At 39.0% G+C, this 18624-nt stretch overlaps 1 protein-coding gene across 2 annotated transcripts in view; it reads right to left on the reverse strand.

Moving 5' to 3' along the window:
• Positions 1 to 6338: 6338 nt before the first annotated feature.
• The window catches only part of NUP205 (nucleoporin 205), an 86304-nt gene continuing 74018 nt past the window's right edge, over positions 6339 to 18624 (reverse strand). Inside the window, exons 36-44 of one of the 2 annotated variants that reach the window (XR_005789156.1) lie at positions 17631 to 17707; positions 15424 to 15552; positions 15078 to 15204; positions 11398 to 11564; positions 9751 to 9874; positions 9131 to 9259; positions 8505 to 8578; positions 7244 to 7326; positions 6596 to 6695 (exon numbers count right to left, since the gene is read on the reverse strand). Coding sequence is in view for 1 of the 2 variants with exons in the window: in XM_040471877.1 (XP_040327811.1) it covers positions 6543 to 6695; positions 8505 to 8578; positions 9131 to 9259; positions 9751 to 9874; positions 11398 to 11564; positions 15078 to 15204; positions 15424 to 15552; positions 17631 to 17707 (980 nt within the window). In the remaining variant the exon portion in view is untranslated. Of the gene's footprint in view, positions 6696 to 7243; positions 7327 to 8504; positions 8579 to 9130; positions 9260 to 9750; positions 9875 to 11397; positions 11565 to 15077; positions 15205 to 15423; positions 15553 to 17630; positions 17708 to 18624 lie in introns of both variants that reach the window. The other variant, XM_040471877.1, reaches the window with a different exon arrangement.

Raw genomic sequence — 18624 nt, forward strand, 5'->3', positions numbered from 1 at the left:
ATGAAACAAAATTCAGAAGCCGTAACACAAGATTGATAAAATCAACCGTCTAAAAATTAAAAATTCCTGTATGGAAAAAAAAAAAAAGATAAAACAAGTGAGAAAGGACTAATTTCCTTTGTATGAAGAGTTCCTACAAATCAATGAGACCAACAACCCAATAAAATGTGTTCAAAGGATATGAACAGCTCACAGAAAAGGAAATACAAATAGCTCAAACATATGGAAAGATACTCAGTGGCATTCACACTAAGAAAAATGTAAATTACTACCATAATGAGGTATCATTTTTCTCCAGATTGGCAAAAATCAAAAAGCTTGGTAACACATCTCATTGGAAAGAGTAAGGAAACAGGCATAGTGATTCAGTACTGATGGGGATACAAACTGTTAAAACTTCATTGGAGGGTAATTTGGTCAAAACTATCTTAAGTTTAAGTGAGCAAACCTTCTGTCTCAGCAATTGGGTTAAATTGTGTATGCTCAAAAATATTCACTGTAGCAAGAGATTGGAAACAGAGATCATGCCATTCTCAACAATCAGTGCCAGAGGGATTAATGACCTAATGAGGAGGCAACATTTTTTTTAAGGTTTTATTTTTATGTTTGAGAGAGAAACCACAAGTGGGGGAGGGGCAGAGAGAGAGAGGTGGACAGAGCATCTGAAGTGGGAGCCAGATGCAGGTCTTGAACTCAGGAACCGTGAGATCATGACCTGAGCCAAAGTTGGATGCTCAACCGACTGAACCACCCAGGTGCCCCAGAGGAGGCAACATTTTTAAACTGTCAAAAGACAATACTGAAAAGTAGATTTATGACCCTCAAGTTTTATAATAGTTTTGGACAAATTTAAAATAAAACATAAAAAGTACATGCACACACATCCTCAAGGAAAAGATAGATTACATTAAAATGTAAGCTTCTACACCATAAAAAAAATTCAAAGGATAACCAAATAGATTGGGAGAAAATATCTGCAAACCCAAAACTGAATAAACTAAAGCCCTCTAAATTTATATTTACCACCTACACATAAAAAGAAAAAAAATCCACAACCCAACAAAAAATAAACCTTATAAACAGAGAAAAAAAAAAGGCAAACAATACACAAAGTTTGCAAGTGGGGATGCCATTTTACACCCACAGGATTGGCAAAAATTTTTCAATGCATGATCACCTAGGTCGAAAACCTAAAAGAATCAACAAGAAAACTCATGGAACCAAGTGATTTTAGCAAGGTTGCAGGATACAAAGTTAATACACAAAAATCAATTGCTTTCCTATATACCAACAATGAATAGGTGGAATTTGAAATTAAAAACACAATACTTACACTAATACCACCCAAAATGAAACACTCAGACACTGATCAAAATACGTACAATATAGATCCCTATGAGGAAACCCACAACATTTTGATAAAAAAGTCAAATAAATAAATAAATAAATGGATACACACCATGTTCACAAAAGATTCAATAACATTGTCAAGAAATTAGTGTTTCCGAACTTCAACTATAGATTAAATGTAATTCTAATCAAAATCCCAGCAAGATATTTCATGGATATCAACAAACTGACTAAAGTTTATCTGGAGAGGCAAAAAACCCAGAGTAACTAACACAGTATTGAAGGAGAACAAAGTTGGAGGACAAACACTACTCAGCTTACTGGAAGACTGCAGTAATTAAGACAATGTGGTATTGGCAAAAGAACAGACAGACCAATGGAATAAAATAGCCTAGAAACAGACCCCCATAAATATAGTCAAGTGGTCTTTGATAAAAGAGCAAAGGCAATACCACAGTGTAAAGTTAGACTCCTCAACATGCAAATAATAATAATAATAATCCACATGCAAGTAATAATATAGTAATATTATATATAAACATATATTATATTAATATTATTATAGTAATAAATCTAGACACAGACCTTATATCCTTCACAAAAATTAACTCGGAATGGACCACAGACCTAAACATAAAACGCAGAACTATAAAACTTCTAGACAAAACACGGGAAAAAAATCTAGATGACCTTGAGTATAACGAGATCTTTTTAGATACTCCAAAGGCATGGTGCATGAAATAAATGATTGATAAGCTCAATGATTTAAAATTAAAACTTCTGCCCTCCCAAAGAATATTAAAAGAGTTAGAAGAAGAGCCACAGACTGGGAGAAAATACTTGCAGAAGACATGTCTGATGAAGAACATGTATCCAAAATATCCAAAGAACCCTTAAAAGTCAACAATGGGAAAACAATCTGACTTTAAAAATGGGCCAAAGGCCTTAACAGACACCTCACCAAAGAAGATATACAGATGGCGAATAAACATGAAAAGATGCTCCACATTGTATGTCATCAAGGAAATGTAAATTAAACAAGAGGTACCAATTAGAATAGCCAAAATCCAGAACACTGACAAGCCCCAGTGAGGATTCAGAACAAGAAGTGTCAAATATGGCCGGGGGAAATACAAAATGGTACCACCATTTTGGAAGACAGCTCAGCAGTATCTTATAAAACTAAACTATCTTTACCATATGACCCAGCAATCGTGCTCCTTGGTATTTGCTCAAAGGAGTTGAAAACTTCTGTCCACACCATAACCCATACAAGGATGTTTATAAAAGCGAGATTTATTCATAATTGCCAAAACTTGGAAAACAACCAAGATGCCCTTCAGGAAGTGAGTGGATTAAAAAACTACGGTACATCCAGACAATGTAATATAATTCAGTGCTTAAAAAATAAAAAGTTATTAAACCATGAAAAGATTTGGAGGAAGCTTAAATGCATGGTACTAAGTGAAAGAAGCTATTCTCAAAAGCCTACATACTCTGTGATTCCAAGTATATTAAATTCTGAAAAAAGGCAAACCTATGGGAACAATAAAAAGATAACTGGTCGGGGCGCCTGGGTGGCTCAGTCGGTTAAGTGTCTGACTTTGGCTCAGGTCATGATCTTGCAGTTTGTAAGTTCAAGCCCCGGAGTCTGGAGACCGTTTCAGATTCTGTGTCTCCCTCTCTCTCTCTCTCTGCCCCTCCCCACCTCAAAAATAAACATTAAAAAAATTAAAAAAAAATAATTGGTTACAAAGTTTATGAGGGTGGTGGGTAGGAGGGAATGGAGAAATGAACAGGCAGTGCAGATCAAGATTTTCCTCTATACATTATAGTGATGGATACACACCCAGAGTGAACTGGAAGGTAAAAACCATGGGCTCTGAGTGATTACGATGCATCAATGTAGGATCATCCCTGGTAAAAACGTATATTCTGGTGAGTGAGGCTGATAGGGTGGGGGAGGCTGTGCATGTGTGGGGGCAGCGGGTATATGGGAAGTCTCTTGATTCTTCCTCTGTTTTATTGGAAACTTAAAACTGCAGTAAAAAAATAAGTCGTTAGAAAAAAAAGTATGACAATTGGAACTGTGCTTAATGGTATGAAAAAACAGGAACTCTCACCCCATGGGTAGGAGTAAATTGGAGCAACCACTAAGAAAAATACAGCAATGTCTAGTGAAATTTAGAACTCTTAACCTCTGTCTCAAGATTTCCACTCGTAATTATGTGATCCAGAGAGGCCTTCTTACATAGCGCATGTCTCCTCCAAGGAGACATGTATGATAATCATTGCAGCACAGCTTGTAATAGCAAATACAAACACAAATAATACCGGGAATTTAAATGTGTGCCAGTCCACCAACAGACTGCATAAATTTGGGTATCTGTAAAATCGATAACTACCATTCAAGATTTATAATAAATGAGTATGAGCAATTATTAAAATCACAATGCTGAACCAAAAAAAAGCAAACTACAAATTGATCCATTAGTAGGACAACCCACATATCAAGATTAACAACCTATAAAACAAGGGATGGGTTAAATAAGTGATGGGGATTAAGGACTGCACTTGTGATGAGCTTCGGGTGATGTATGAATTCCTGAATCACTATGTTGTACACCTGAAACTAATACAACATTCTGTTAACAGGAATTAAAATAAGAATTAAAAAAAACACAACCCTGTAAAACAATACTTGTTAATGTCTATGGATACACACATATGTAGTAGAAGCATAAAACATGAATGGCAAATTCAACAATAACTTCATGACAATGGTTATCTCTGGAAGGGAAGTAGGGGAATTGGGAACAGGAAGTTCACAGGAGCCCCAACTGTATCTACCATAGTATATTTCTTTAAAAGAAAAAAAAAAAAAAAACATTCTTGGCGTGCCTGGGTGGCTCAGTCATTTAAGCATCTGACTTCAGCTCAGGTCATGATCTCGCAGTCCGTGAGTTCAAGCCCCATGTTGGGCTCTGTGCTGACCGCTCAGAGCCTGGAGCCTGCTTCAGATTCTGTGTCTCCCTCTCTTTCTGCCCCTTCCCCGCTCATACTTTCTCAAAAATCAACATTAAAAAATCTTTAATAAAAACAATAAAAATAAATTCTTGAGCAAATAGGGTTAATTTTAAGATTTGATTAAGTATGTAACAGGATAGAGTGGGTGTCTGCATGTTTATAATATTGATATTATTTGTATGATCAAAACCATACACAATTTTTTAAACCTGAGTTAATGATAAAAGCAGTGGCAGAGGGGCACCTGGGCGGCTCAGTTGGCTTAAGTGTCCAACTTCGGCTTAGGTCATGATCTCACAGTTTGTGAGTTCAAGCCCCTCATGGGGCTCTCTGCTGTCAGCACAGAACCTGCTTTGGATCCTCTGTCCCTGTCTCTCTCTGCCCCTCCCCTGCTCTCTCTCTCTCAAAAATAAGCATTTTTAAGGGCACCTGGGTGGCTCAGTCGGTTAAGCATCTGACTTTGGCTCCAATCATGATCTGCAGTTTGTGAGTTCGAGCCCCGTGTCAGGCTCTGTGCTGACAGCTCAGAGCCTGGAGCCTGCTTTGGATTCTGTGTCTCCCTCTCTCTCTGCCCCTCCCCAACTCGTGCCCTGTCTCTCAAAAATAAATAAACGTTAAAAATAAGCATTTTTTAAAAAGCAATGGCTGATAGTTTTTGGAAACATAAATTCAGTCTCAAAGTATCAACCCACAGATTATTCATTACAAGGGAAGAAAGATAACCTTTACAATGCCGGTGTGTCAAACACTACCTTAATTAAGTGCGCAAACTTAAAATAATGGGACAAACTGATAGGAAACTCCTGATATATGAAGGCATAGTATCACCCACAGAATTGTAGTATTCTTGCCAAAAATGTTTAACTTAAACTTAATTTAAAAACAAAAACAAAAACAAAAGTAACTTTGGGACCCTTTTCAAAACAGCTAACAAGTATCACATTAATCACCATCTCCCCCCAAAAAGGAGGGGAAACATTTCAGGAGGGGAAACTAAAGAGGTAACTAAATGTAATGTGTGATTCTTGATTTAATTCTGGGTAAAAAAAATTAAAGTTCTAGAAGTACATTTTGGGGGCAATTGAAATTTGAATATTGCCTTAATATTTGAAAATTTTATTGTATTTTGTTAGCAAATGTCTTAAGTGCGATAATGGTATTATGATTTGGAAGGAAATATCCTTGTTATTAGTTGCTGAAATATTACGGATAAAGTGTCACTATGTCTACAATATACTTTCAAATAGTTAAGGAGAAAAACATAAGTAAACATTTAAAAAATTTTAATATGCTAAAAAGCCACAGAAATTATAAAAAAAAATTTATATTTTTAAAAAAGAAACACTATAGAACTAAGTATTAATTTTCTGCTACTCATGAGTCAAGACACTTTTCCCTTTCTCTCCTTTATTTTAGGCTGAACTAATTTATGGCTAGAAAGGGAAAAATGGACTTTGAGATGATGTAGTCACTTGAACATAAGCACAATTGGGCAAGAGGTAGAGTGATGATGGTCTAAATTCTTTTGCCCTAATTGTAGGCATCACATTAATTATATGAGAAATTATCAGTAGGTGATTAGTTTGAGAAATTTCACAATCAAATAATTTGGACAAATCCAAATTATTATACTGCCACTAACATGAAGGAAAAAAAATAATTTTAGCAAAGAGATAACTTCCTTTCTTGGGACATTTCTATAATATCTTCACAGTAGTGAGTACACTATTCTATCAAACAGCATAACTATAGTTTGTGGTCCACTGTACCCCATGGAGTGACCTTGATTATCACAGAAATGCAATGCAGATAACAAAGAGATAAAAAACTGCAATTTCCAGACTATGCCTTTAAGAGAACATTCAGAATTATACCCCTAGGGGAAAACTACCACTCTGGAAAGTGGATTCCCAATAACGTTGATCATTTTCTAGGTAAAATTTCAAAAACGACCAGCCATATGTTTTGTGTCTTTTTTTAAAAAGTATTTATTTTTTACTAGTGAGGTTGGAACCAGGCAAAGAAATTTACAGAAAAGATGTCCATATATAAAGAAAGAAATAGCAAAATATTTTTTGGTCATAATTTAGAAACAAACTAGTCCATAAAAAGGGGACAGTTTTCCCCAATTCTTCTCTTCCCTAGAAGAGTATAAGCACGGGCTCTTAGTTCCTTGATATCCTCAGCAGGCCTCGGATACGTCTGACAAGAGCTTGTATGAAACTATAGCGAGATCGAACTTTCGAGTATAATCCTTCAATGTCCAGAAGTTTCTTTTGTAGTGATTCTCCAAAAGCGTTGATGGCGTCAGCCTGAAGCTAGAGTTAACACAGATGATATTTTGTTATTAAAACTATAGTCTCAAATATTTTTTGTTTCATGTCTTCCAATTTAAACTATCTTTGAAATTTTGTAATGTGGTCCTTTCTCATGTAGCAAATTAACTAAACATTCCTTCTATGCTACAATTTATTGGTATGATATTGTTTTCCCCTCTTTCCTGTCTTGTATAAATGTTTAAAATTTTAAATAACAACAACAAATGATGCTGTTGTTGACATATGGACATACTGCAGTAAAATATTTCCTGACTGGTGACACAAGTTGTTAGGAGTGGATGCCTCTGGGGAAAGAAACAGGATAAACTAGAAAGAAGCTTTTACTTTTTACTTGGTTTTGCAATTAAAAAAAAAAGAAAAAACCATTTCCATGCTTTCACTTTCAAACAATATAAACAGAAGACAAGAACCTGGTATACACTTTAGAATTCATGTATTTTAGAATGCACATTTGATTTCGAATGGATCTTTTTGGCATAATAGTGAAATGTTAATATTAAGTGCAAAATTAGATAAAATCTACCTGCCTTCAGTTTTGCAGTAAAATCAAAACAGAGTGAGAAGGTTATTTATTAATCCTGCATTTCTTCTCACTTTATATCAGCACAGTCTAATGAAACAGAAATAGTGATTAATTCAACACATATTTATCAAACATCTTCTGGTAGATCTATACTTTGCCTAATTGTGCCCATGACCTAACTGAACATTAAAGCTTACCTAAACAAGTCTAGCCAAAACATGGATTGCTATTATGAAGTCACTCTGGGGCAGATGTAGTCAGGGCTGGGATGAGAGCATGCTCTTTATGATGTCTGGTTAAGCATGGTCTGGAGGATGCTCTTTCCTGGATAAAGCCTAACCTTCAGCTTTAAGAAAGGTAGTGGCCAAGAGGGATTAGGGAAGAGTACAGAGGCTTTATCCAATCACGGCTAGGGGGGCGCCTGGGTGGCTCAGTCGGTTAAGTGTCCAACTTCAGCAGGTCATGATCTCACAGTCTGTGAGTTCAAGCCCCGCGTCGGGCTCTGTGCTGACAGCTCAGAGCCTAGAGCCTGCTTCAGATTCTGTGTCTCCCTCTGTCTCTGTCCCTCCCCAGCTCACGCTCTCTCTTTCTCTCAAAAATAAATAAACATTAAAAAAAAAAGTTAAAAAAAAAAAATCATGGCTAAGGACATTCAGATGCCTAGGAACAGATCCAGCTATAATTCATGTACCCTGCTAACTACTCTGTTCCCAAGACTTTCCTATTAGTTTCATATTAAGTTTTCATTTTAATTGTTTTTGGAATGCTCTTCATTCATTCCAACATTACTGGCCAAGAGGTTACTAAGTACATACTACTGTATGGTCTCCTAAATGGAATTTGTAATGACTACTCCCCATCTCTCCACTTAAATTATTTTCTGGAAAATTAAGTGCTGAGTGACACTTTGTGCCTAAAGTCGACAAAGTTAATCTAAAGAAACTGGCAGTTTCCAGATCACATGCTCAGTAATTTACTGAACTTGATGTTACACCTTCCAGGCACTACTCCCCTAGGAGCCCCACATATGAAACCTCATTTAATCCTGACAAAACTGTTTGAGGCTGAATTATCATTTCCGTTTCTTCACTGAGGAAATGGAGGCTCAAAATCAGGTTGTTCAAAGTCCCAGAGCTGTTGGGTGGCCAGGCACGAATTAAAATCAGGTCTTTGTATATAGCCCTGAAAATCATAAACTTATTAACATACTAGGCTCTTCCTTTGTCCTTCCAGAAAAGAACAAGGGTATGAGACTAGAACCTTACCTGGTCTATGTCATGTTGGCTCACTGCAGTCAGACCACTTCTGAAATCCAGGTTGGTTTCTGAAGCGAAGGAATCTAGAGATAAAAGACACAGTCAAAACAGCTTTCCCAGGATGCATCTACTACACCCTGGAAGAATCTGAAGACAATGAACCACAGCGCCACAGAAAACATGGGTCAAGGCTGAGAAATCTATTTCAACTTTCAGTAACTAGAAGCCCCTGGAAAGCATTTCACTTGTCTAGGTCAGGGTCTGCAAGCTTTCCTTCCGTTTCTTTCCCACTAAGGGATCCAATACAAGCTCACCAGTCAAACAGGCTCACTTAATAAAGATCATGGCCCAGGCTGACCCACATCCATTCTTCTAGAAAATTATTTGTGAGCAGGGGACTCTGGAGCTGGCCAGCCCTTAACTGCAAGAAGCTGAAGAGCAGTGTCTTAAGATGTTCATACTGTCCACACAATTTCCCATGAATAGAAGTAAAACACAAGAAATAGCCATGTCTAATAACTAAGTAGCTCTCCATTGCCCAATCCACTCTTAGTAACCTGGAAACAAAAACTAAATAAAAATGTAACTAGGTTTTCACAGCACTGAGATCTATAGGTTTTCAGAATGAAGTTTACCTTGTAGTCTTCTGCTTTTAAATAAGGTTCTGGAGGCAAACAGGGAATCCTGAGAATCGGTGGGCGTGCAATGTAACAAGTAGTACTCCAGATGGCGCCAAAGAATAAATAGGCAGGTCTCTATGATAACTACAGAAGAGAGCTCGGACTAAAGGAAAACAATCTCATCAAACCAGCTGCTGAGGAGGGGAAAAAAGGAGAGACCGTACCACTTAGTGACATACGCACTGCCTCAGTCTAACCGACAGGGGTAAGGGTCTGTTTCCCTAAAAAGCAGCAAGACGTGTTGAGAGGAATGAGGTGGGGGGGGGGGGGGGGGGGGGGGGGGGGGGGGGGCACGTGTGCTGTGCCAGCACAGTCTCCAGTGTCCTTGCTTCCTATTCAGACACAGAGTGACTGTACACATTATCAGGATTACTAGCTACTCTAAAAGATAAGGAAAAATTTTAATTTGGAAATATATCGGGCATTTACGGGAAAAAATCAACAATAATTATGTATGTCCTTTTCCATATGGCTTTGATGCCCAAAAAATGTGAGAATCAGTAAACAGTCTCTACATTTAAAGAATCTTTTAAAGGTCACCATTCCAGTTCCCACTGTGACTTCATTAAGGATACAAGAACAAAGGGAAAGTAGTTTGGCTCGATTGTTGATCAACTTCACCAAACGCCGTCTTGCTAGGACATATTTCTGGGCAGTGGAGATTTTCTCAACACCAACAGGCATCACAGACTGACATAACTGAAAACCAGAAACAAACACAGTATTAGTGATGATGTGAACTGTAACCAAAACTTCATGGAATTCTATACAGAGGGTCACTTGCGATAAGCACTGTGAAAAATGTTTGAAGAAGTTTAAATGTCCTTGCAGACAAGAGCTATTATCTTAGCTAGTTAGGAAGCTAGTAACTTTACAGAAAAACAGAGAGCCAAACCAATTAAATTCACAAATGAAGATTCACGTGCTGCTTTCTGGAAAAGGTCTCATCCCTGAAACAGACATTTCCAATCTGCTGATGGGCCGACCAACCCTCAACTTCCCATCAAGGTAAAACGAGATGAAACAGTAGGTTTTTCAAGCAGTAGGTTTAACACTGCCATGGAGAAGTTCTTTGACAGCTGTCACGTATCTTCTGAAGAAAACGTACAGTGGATTTCTACAGCAGATAGAAAAATATGCTCATCGGCCAGAAACTCCCTTCATCACACCTCTATTTGGCATAAGCACAGAGATGCGATTTACAACCCAGACGCTGGGTTTGGCAGACGGGCTGGGAGGGCGCCACACGCTTCACTGGGAGGCTGCGGGCCCCCTGCGAGGACCCGCACGGCCCATGAGCTGCAATGGGAGGAGGAGGGGCTGTCGGCTGTAAGCCACCCGGTTCCAGGGCTCGCCTGAACCCCACCAATAACTCCTGCCTCGGTACGTGCTAGCTGGGTGGCTTCGGGTAAGTTATTCAAACTTCCAGTGCCTCCATTTCCTCATCTGAGAAAAAAAGGCTCATGTGTTGAGCCAGAACTTGTAGCTCAGGGCCTGGCACATGGTAAACACTCACTCAGTGTTCCCTCTGATCATCAGAAGAGTGGCAAGAAGGGGCAGGCTTGACTACTCTGAAGAGTGACACCGAGTTTTCAGGGGAGTTGGTGCAAACCAGGAATGGCAAATCGGTTCAACACTGAGGCTGCCAAAGGACACCAAGAAGCTCCAGCACTGGGCAAGAGATACCGTGTAGTCCGGCTACTGAGGGAGCAAGCCCGGCAACTCAGCATCTTTAGGTGCAATAAACGTCAGTGAGTGATTCTGGCTCATTGAGAGCAGGCAGTCAAGTCTGATCCGCCATCCCGTTTGTCTGAAAAATTCACTCAACAGATACTGAAGATGCCGAAGGCACAGAGGCATCTTAAGGGATCACTTCCACTGAATAAGCATCTGCAATAGACACCCAAGTTTCTCAGCACAGATTTTAGAGTATAAATTACCAAAACCCTCCTTCAAAGGCCAGCTGCCGTTCTACCGGAGGGCAGGTGGTGTTCTTAAACAAGTGCAGCTTCACTGTATTTCAGTGACGTGTTACTCTGCTTATGAGGCGTGGTGCTAAGGTGACGGGCTCTTCTTAAAGCCACACAGAGGAACCACTTCAAGCCCTTTCGTCTCCCTGCATACATCATCTTTGCTCACAAGTCTGACACCAGTATTCTGGTCCTTGTGAGGAAAAGCAAAGGCTTCTCAGAAATCTCCACAGCTCATGATGAGGTTCATACCTCTTTTATCTCATCAGGTGGAAGTTGCTCTACATTCTGAAGTTTGTTGACACTCCGTCGATGACTGTCGTAATAGCTGAAGAAGTCATTAGCGCTCTGTTTCAGCAGGTAGACAATAATGCCCAAACCGGGCAGGCGCCAATATGGAATCACTGGAGCTTGAGTATCTAATAGAGTTGATAATAAAAAACGATGTTCCATTTATAAGAATTTGATATGAATCTCGAATGACCTGTTTTGGTTTTTTTTTTAATTATTATTTATTTATTTGGGGGGAGGGGGGGCAGAAAGGGACGGAGAGAGAGAATCCCAAGCAGACTCTGTGCTCTCGGTGCAGAACCCAACGCGGGGCTTGATTCCACAAATCATGGGATTATGACCCCAGCCAAAATCAAGATTTGGACATTTAACTGAATGAGTCACCCAGATGCCCCTCAAATCACCTGTTTTAAACAGGATATGCCAAGAATTGAAGGGCATGTAACCTATTATTAAAACCAACCCAAGACTACTTTTTTAAAAAAAATTTTTCAATGGTTATTAATTTATTTTGAGAGAGAGAGAGAGAGAGAGAGTTACCAAGTGAGGTAGGGGCAGAAAGAGAGAGAGAGAGAGGGAGAGAGAGAGAATCCTAAGCAGGCTCTGCGTTGTCAGTGCAGAGCCCAACGAGGGGCTTGAACCCATGAACTGTGAGATCATGACCTAAACCAAAGTCAAGAGTTGGATGCTTAACTGACTGAGCCACCCAGGGGCCCCAACCCAAAACCACTTTTAAATACTTCTGACAGTTCAGAGGAGGGGTTAGGAGCTACTATGATCAGATATGTGCATAAAGTTGAAGACCTGAAGAGAATAAGGAAATCTGGATGATGGGACACTGACAGAACTTTCCCTTTATTGGGGGGAAGACCTCTTTCAGAACCATTAATTATAAACCTTTGCATCCAGCTTCTCCCCCCGCCCCCGCCATGAACACGCAGACGCAAGCCTCACACACAAGTCTGGAGTTTCCTGGCCCCAGGCGAATAATTCCCGCTTTACCCTACAGCTCTAGATATGTGGATTCACTTCTGGTCTGCATCTTTCTGGTTGCTGAATTCCCAGCTCAAAGTCATTCTTCCCAAGAGAAGGAGAACACTAACTGAGATATTCAAATAATATAATGAAATTTAAACTTCAACAACTCTCTTAGCACCGTATGTCCTTTTGGGTAAGGAAACAAAATGATCTGCCTTTTACCTGACTAGCTTCTGATGAAGGTACAAAGGAACAATGGGATGTCGGGAAAGTCTTCTGCAAAGGGAAGAGCTGGCAGGACTGGCGCAAGTGGAGCAACTTCCCCTTTGATTGAGGGATTTCTTGAGAAACACCTTAGTAATTTCGAATTCAATTCGGAGATAATCTTTGTTCAGTGGCTCTAACTGCCACGAATACTGCAGGGAGATGTGCATTGGCTTCCTTCTCCACTGTCTCCCTTAACTTGGCTCCTAAGTCACATTTCACAGGTCTTCGTGAAGAGTGGAAGCGAGAAAACAGTTCCTTGTCAGCGGATGTTGCCACCAACCAGGACATCCTGGACTCACATCAGTTGCCAGGTTTCCCTTTCTAGTCCTCAGTGAAGATGTGACGGTCTCTATGATACAGAGCCTTCTGCTGGTGAAATTAGGTACTCTGGGGCCCAGGAACGTCTGTATCATTATCTAGTCTGGCAGGAACACATCCAGAAAGAGAATGGTCCAATGCTGACAGTACTCTGGCACACATCAGGGGTTCTCACACGCTAACCTGCTCAAGTCTAGAAAGTATTCAGGTGTGCAGAAGCTACCAGACTTAGCTTCATGGGGGCTGCTCACAAAAGAGATGACTACAGAAAGCAGATTCTGCAGGACAGATCACCAGGTCCAGGGAGTAGAAGTGCTATAGGAAAGGGCCCTGGACCACAAGTAATAGTACATATACTAAATGATAGACAATAATGACAACAGCAATAATGAAAATAATAAGAGCTAACATTTAGGCAGTGCTAAGGACCAGACACTGTTCTAAAGCATTTCACAGATATTAACACATTTAATCCTTATACTAAAAATTAGGAGCTTGTTATTACTCCCATTTTACAGATGAGGAAACTGAGGCACAGAGAGGGTTAAATAATTTTTCTGAAGTCATATGAATAGTCACTTAGAGAATTGGGATTCAGGTCTAGGCAGTTCATCATCGGTCTATATTCTTAACTGCTAAGGTTAAGCTACTTCTCTACAACTAAATATTCTTGAACTTACTACATACCTACCCATGCCATGTCTACAATTGGCAAAGGTATGTATGCTTATTAAATCTTTAAAAAGTCTGAGGAAAAATAAAAACCAATATATAAGCCTTCATAAAGTTCATCATTAAGTATTAAAGATCAAAGAATGATCCAGTATGGGAAAGATGTGCTCAAAGTGAGAAGAAGCTAAATGAAATTTTAATAATTACTAATGATACATTATTAGCATATGATTGTTTTCGGAGAATAAATGACAAAACTACAATTTCATTTAAAAATATTTAAAAAAAATTTTTTAATGTTTATTGTTTTTGAGAGAGAGAGAGAGAGAGAGCATAAGCTAGGGGGGAAAGAGGGCAGGAGGGAGGGGAAGGGGGAAGGAGAGGGAGAGAGATTGAGGCAGAATCCCAAGCAGGCTCCATGCTGTCAGCAGAGAGCCTGATGCAGGGGTCAAACCCACGAACTGTGAGATCATGACCTGAGCCGAAGTTAGACGCTTAACCAACTGAGCCACCCAGGTGTCCATCACTCGAAAATGTTATGATCAGGTCAAGTTTGTATGAAAATGTGTGATTCAAGGGAGAAGAAAAGGGCCCCCCTGGTCACTTTATAATAGAGTTACACAAATAGAGTCAGTTCTTGGCACCAGTTACATGAGACAGTGGTTATATATTGTTAAACTAATATATTTTTCATAACATCATTCTATTAAGTATTTTAAGTGATTAAGTAATTTCCAGGGAAAATAAGATCTTGAAGGAGATAAAAATGTGACAAAGTGATTTTCAGAAACCTCACACAAAGAGCTTCCGGAAATCAGAAGCAGTCCATTCCATTACCACCATTGAGATCAGAATGGGTTTTGGCTTCTGAGTGGCCCATGGGATAACCACTTCAATCAACCCTTAGCCCTCACATTCCAGATCTTGCCGACTGTGTCATTAGGAAATCATGGGCTATGTCAGCTCACTTAGCATCTACATTTTAATTTGCTATGGTACAGAAACCTGGAGCTATAATACAGGACCCAATTTAGACATGCATTCAGCTTAACATGATTTCACATCTAAACTGTTACATTTTCACATTTTTCACCCGACTAGCTTAATCACCAATCCTAGATCCTTTCTTTGGCGTCTCAGATACTATTCAAAACCACACTCTCCCCACAAGGCTCTTCTATTTAGAAATTTATCCTCAGAAAATCTTGAATTTCTCTGTCCTCTCCAGCTCTCTAGACTATCCACAAGACGAACAACGCCAACTCCTTACCGCTCCTTAAAGTCATTTACAAACTTTCCCACTAATGACACATAAAGAAAACACTGCATCTCACTGGAGCCAACTAGAGCCTGTCTTAATCACAGCAACTTAATACTCAAATACAGAAGGAAACGACTCGGCTCACCTTGCCGGGGTCCATCTCTATTAATGGTTTCTGACAGGCTCGGGGTGAAGAGGCACATAGCATGCTGAAAGGTGGGGGAGCTCTGTAACAGGAGTGACTGGCAATATTCCATGACATTGGCACAGATCTACAATGGAAGAGTAACAGTGACAAAAATATTAGTTCCCCAAATGCCCAATATCAGGGAACTCCAGAGCTGAGGGAAAACAAAGCTAGTGATCAATCTGTAAAATTACAACAAAGCTGTAAATCAATCTGTAAAACCACTCACATCTGTTGTTTTCATCACGCTTCCAAAAAACACACAGCTGTTCAAGAACGGATACACAACGCTCACTCCTCTTACCTGCTGCATGGCCAGTTCAAGCTCATCTTTCTTGCTCACTCTATCTCCCTCCACATTATCATCTTGAAATTTAAACTGACGCAGTCTGTCAGAGCCCCCAAAGCGGCTCAGGAGTCCTAAGCACTGGCGCTAAGAAAGAGAAAGATACTTTGTTCAGAGCCAATCCGTACGTGTAAAATCAGCTACCCCTCTTTGAGGGATACAAAAAAGAAGAACTCACCGGGGAGTGGAATCACTCTCTAAAGCATCTGATTTCTTACCTCCAACTGAGGCACTGAAGTTAGCACTATTAAAATTCACCTTTTTGCAAATGTATCTGCTTGGCAGTCAACTCATTAAAAGAACATCTTTTTTTTTTTTTTTAGCAGTTAATCCCCATTACATTGTAAACATTAGAGAATATTCTGTATCACACCAAATAATTCCTCGGTAGATACCAATTAAATAAACACAAGTTGATAAATAATGAGAAGCAAAATGAGATGGCAAACAGAAGACAGTTTGTAACAAGCATGTCCGTGATAACGTTGTCTATGAATGCTCAAGTTTAAAGGCTATTTCTCCTATAGCCACCTCTGGGGACTTCGTAAAGGGGCTGAGAACACACAGGTACCCTTGGCAGATAAAATGAAGATGTCCTCTCCTTGAAATGTTGCTACTTTTCACCCGACAATACCATTTTTCCTAAGGTTCTTAGAGGGAAGGACAAGATTTTCAAAATTGGTAATACGCCTATCTAGTGATTGCAATCAGAGATGTGGGTTTCCATAGCAGGTACGTGACTTCTTGCTATGTGATCTACAACAAGTTACTTAACTTCCAGAAGCCTCAATGCTCACATTCTTAGGAAAATAGCGATTCCCACCTTACTTGTTGTCAGGATTACCTGAGACAAAGAACTGTATTTACAGTGCTTAGTCTATAGTGCTCTGCACATAATAAATGGACATTAAAAACATGCACTTTAAAAACTGGTATCACACACACCTACATTCATATACAGACATACACAGATATATAGTAGCTTATGTAAACTGATGTTAGTTTACATAAGACTGGATAAGGCAAAACATATCGAAAAGATTACAATATAAGTTTATTTTGCCAAAACAGTTATATCTATTTTTAAGAGATCACCTGCCGTTTGCTACCCTTACAGACAAAACAAATGCACTAAAACATTTCTTTCACCTTATGAAAGACTCATCAAAAATGTCTTTTTCTCCCTACCAATGAAAAACATTAGATGACGAAAGAAAGAAAGAAAGAAAGAAAGAAAGAAAGAAAGAAAGAAAGAAAGAAAGGAAGGAAGGAAGGAAGGAAGGAAGGAAGGAAGGAAGGAGTATTTGGGCATTGCTGGTGAGAGTACCATCCTTTCTGGAGTGCTGTTTGATAATGACTCAACATGTACTGTGTGTGCACCCTTGGACCCAGTGATACCAGTTATTGCTATCTAATCTCTAGTTCAAAAATTTGTACCCAAAAATGCTGATAGCGGCAGTTTTCTTTTGGAAACTTGAAAAAACAGTTCATGAAAAGAGGATTGGTTGGTTAAGAAAATTACTATATCAAAAACAATGAAATATAAATTCTAGTATATAAATATAATTACTCTGCAGCCAATCAAAAACGAAGATGTCCGGATCAAAGCAGGCCAGGAGGCTCCCAGAAAGACTGTGATAAATATCTAGTTGATAAGCTATCTAATATGCTTGAATATATTAAAGGAGATCACACAACTGGAAGAGAGCTTAGAAATAAACACATAAAAACCAAGCAAATAAAAAAAGAAATAATTATTCACTCTAGGGAAAACATAATGTTGTGCCCAAAAGTAACCTATCACCCATTCTTATTCAAATACTACATTTACATAATAATAACAGCATAACACTAAGTACTGATCTAATCAAATTCATAATTATATTGAGTTTCGGCAGTGGGTGGAGGGGTGTTGTGACAAGTGTCCATACTGTATGGTGGAAGAAAAGGAAAAAAGGGATCCTAAGTTCTCACCCTTCTCAATGGAAAATCAATAGATGATTCCGAAAATTCAAAAATAAGCATATTTATTTAGAGATAATAGATTAAAAACCATTGAGAGGGTTTGCCCAAATCCAGGAAACAGAACAGGGAGGATGGATAAGAGGGCTGTTGTATTTTGTTGTCTTACAGTACTACTCTTTAAAGAAGTAAGAGTCGGTTACCTGGAATCTTCCAATATGTCCCTGTAGCTCCATTAGAGATCCTTCATTTGCATCAATATCAAGTTCACTTAATATACCTGATAAAATTTGGAATGCTTTTAAATACAGTTTTAAAGTCAACAAAATAAAAACATTTAAAAACTAGGAAGAACGATTCGAGTATTTTATATTCTTTATGTACAAGAAAAGACACAGACTTGCCACAAAGGAGTTCTGGGAAATACAACTTCACAAAGACTATAAGCACACCACTACATGTTCGCTCAAATGCAATCTAAATCTAGACTGAATTTGTGATTTCAAAAGGCACTTTTTAAAGTTTTTGAGATAAATCTACTTTTTATTTATAACCATAAAAGTTAAAAATGTTCTAAACTCAGAAGTAAATTACTCTCTCCTGCTGAAAGAGTTTAGGATATAAAACACTAAAAATGAAATGTATTTTTTTCTTCTAGGTACTGTATCATCTGATTTTTTTTTTCCTTTTCCCCTCAGGCAAAGTAGAGTTTGCACGTACACACAAAAGTTCCCATTAAACTTCTGTTTAGACTTATTACAGAATTCTTCAATCAAGTTCATCAGTCTTACGGTACCGGGACGAACACCCTTTACTTCCATCGCGTTCTCCAGGTAAACACGCAGCTCACTCACTCTGCTGGTTTCTTCCTTTCCTCCGTGGCTGTACTCATGCTCATGACCCACCTGAACCGGTCCTAGCCACCCTTTGTTGTCACAATCTCCTTAATTCAGTCCTTACCTCCAAGCATACGCTCTAGTATGCTAGTTTGCTCCTTACAGTAACAAGACCCCCTCTTTCTAGATTTGTCAGCCCACGACCTCACATGCTGGCTTGCTGTGCCGCACCTGTGCCTCTTTACTCCACTAGATCCCATCCCTTCCCTTCTCCACCTCCTCTGGGAGTTTGCTCTGAGGATCACTTTTCCAGCTTATCCAAATCTACCCTGCCACAGAAGATTTTTCCCTATTTGAAAAC

The sequence above is a fragment of the Herpailurus yagouaroundi genome, unplaced genomic scaffold (genome assembly GCF_014898765.1).
Source record: "Herpailurus yagouaroundi ecotype Mexico unplaced genomic scaffold, PumYag 100, whole genome shotgun sequence".
Classification (NCBI taxonomy): domain Eukaryota; kingdom Metazoa; phylum Chordata; class Mammalia; order Carnivora; family Felidae; genus Herpailurus; species Herpailurus yagouaroundi.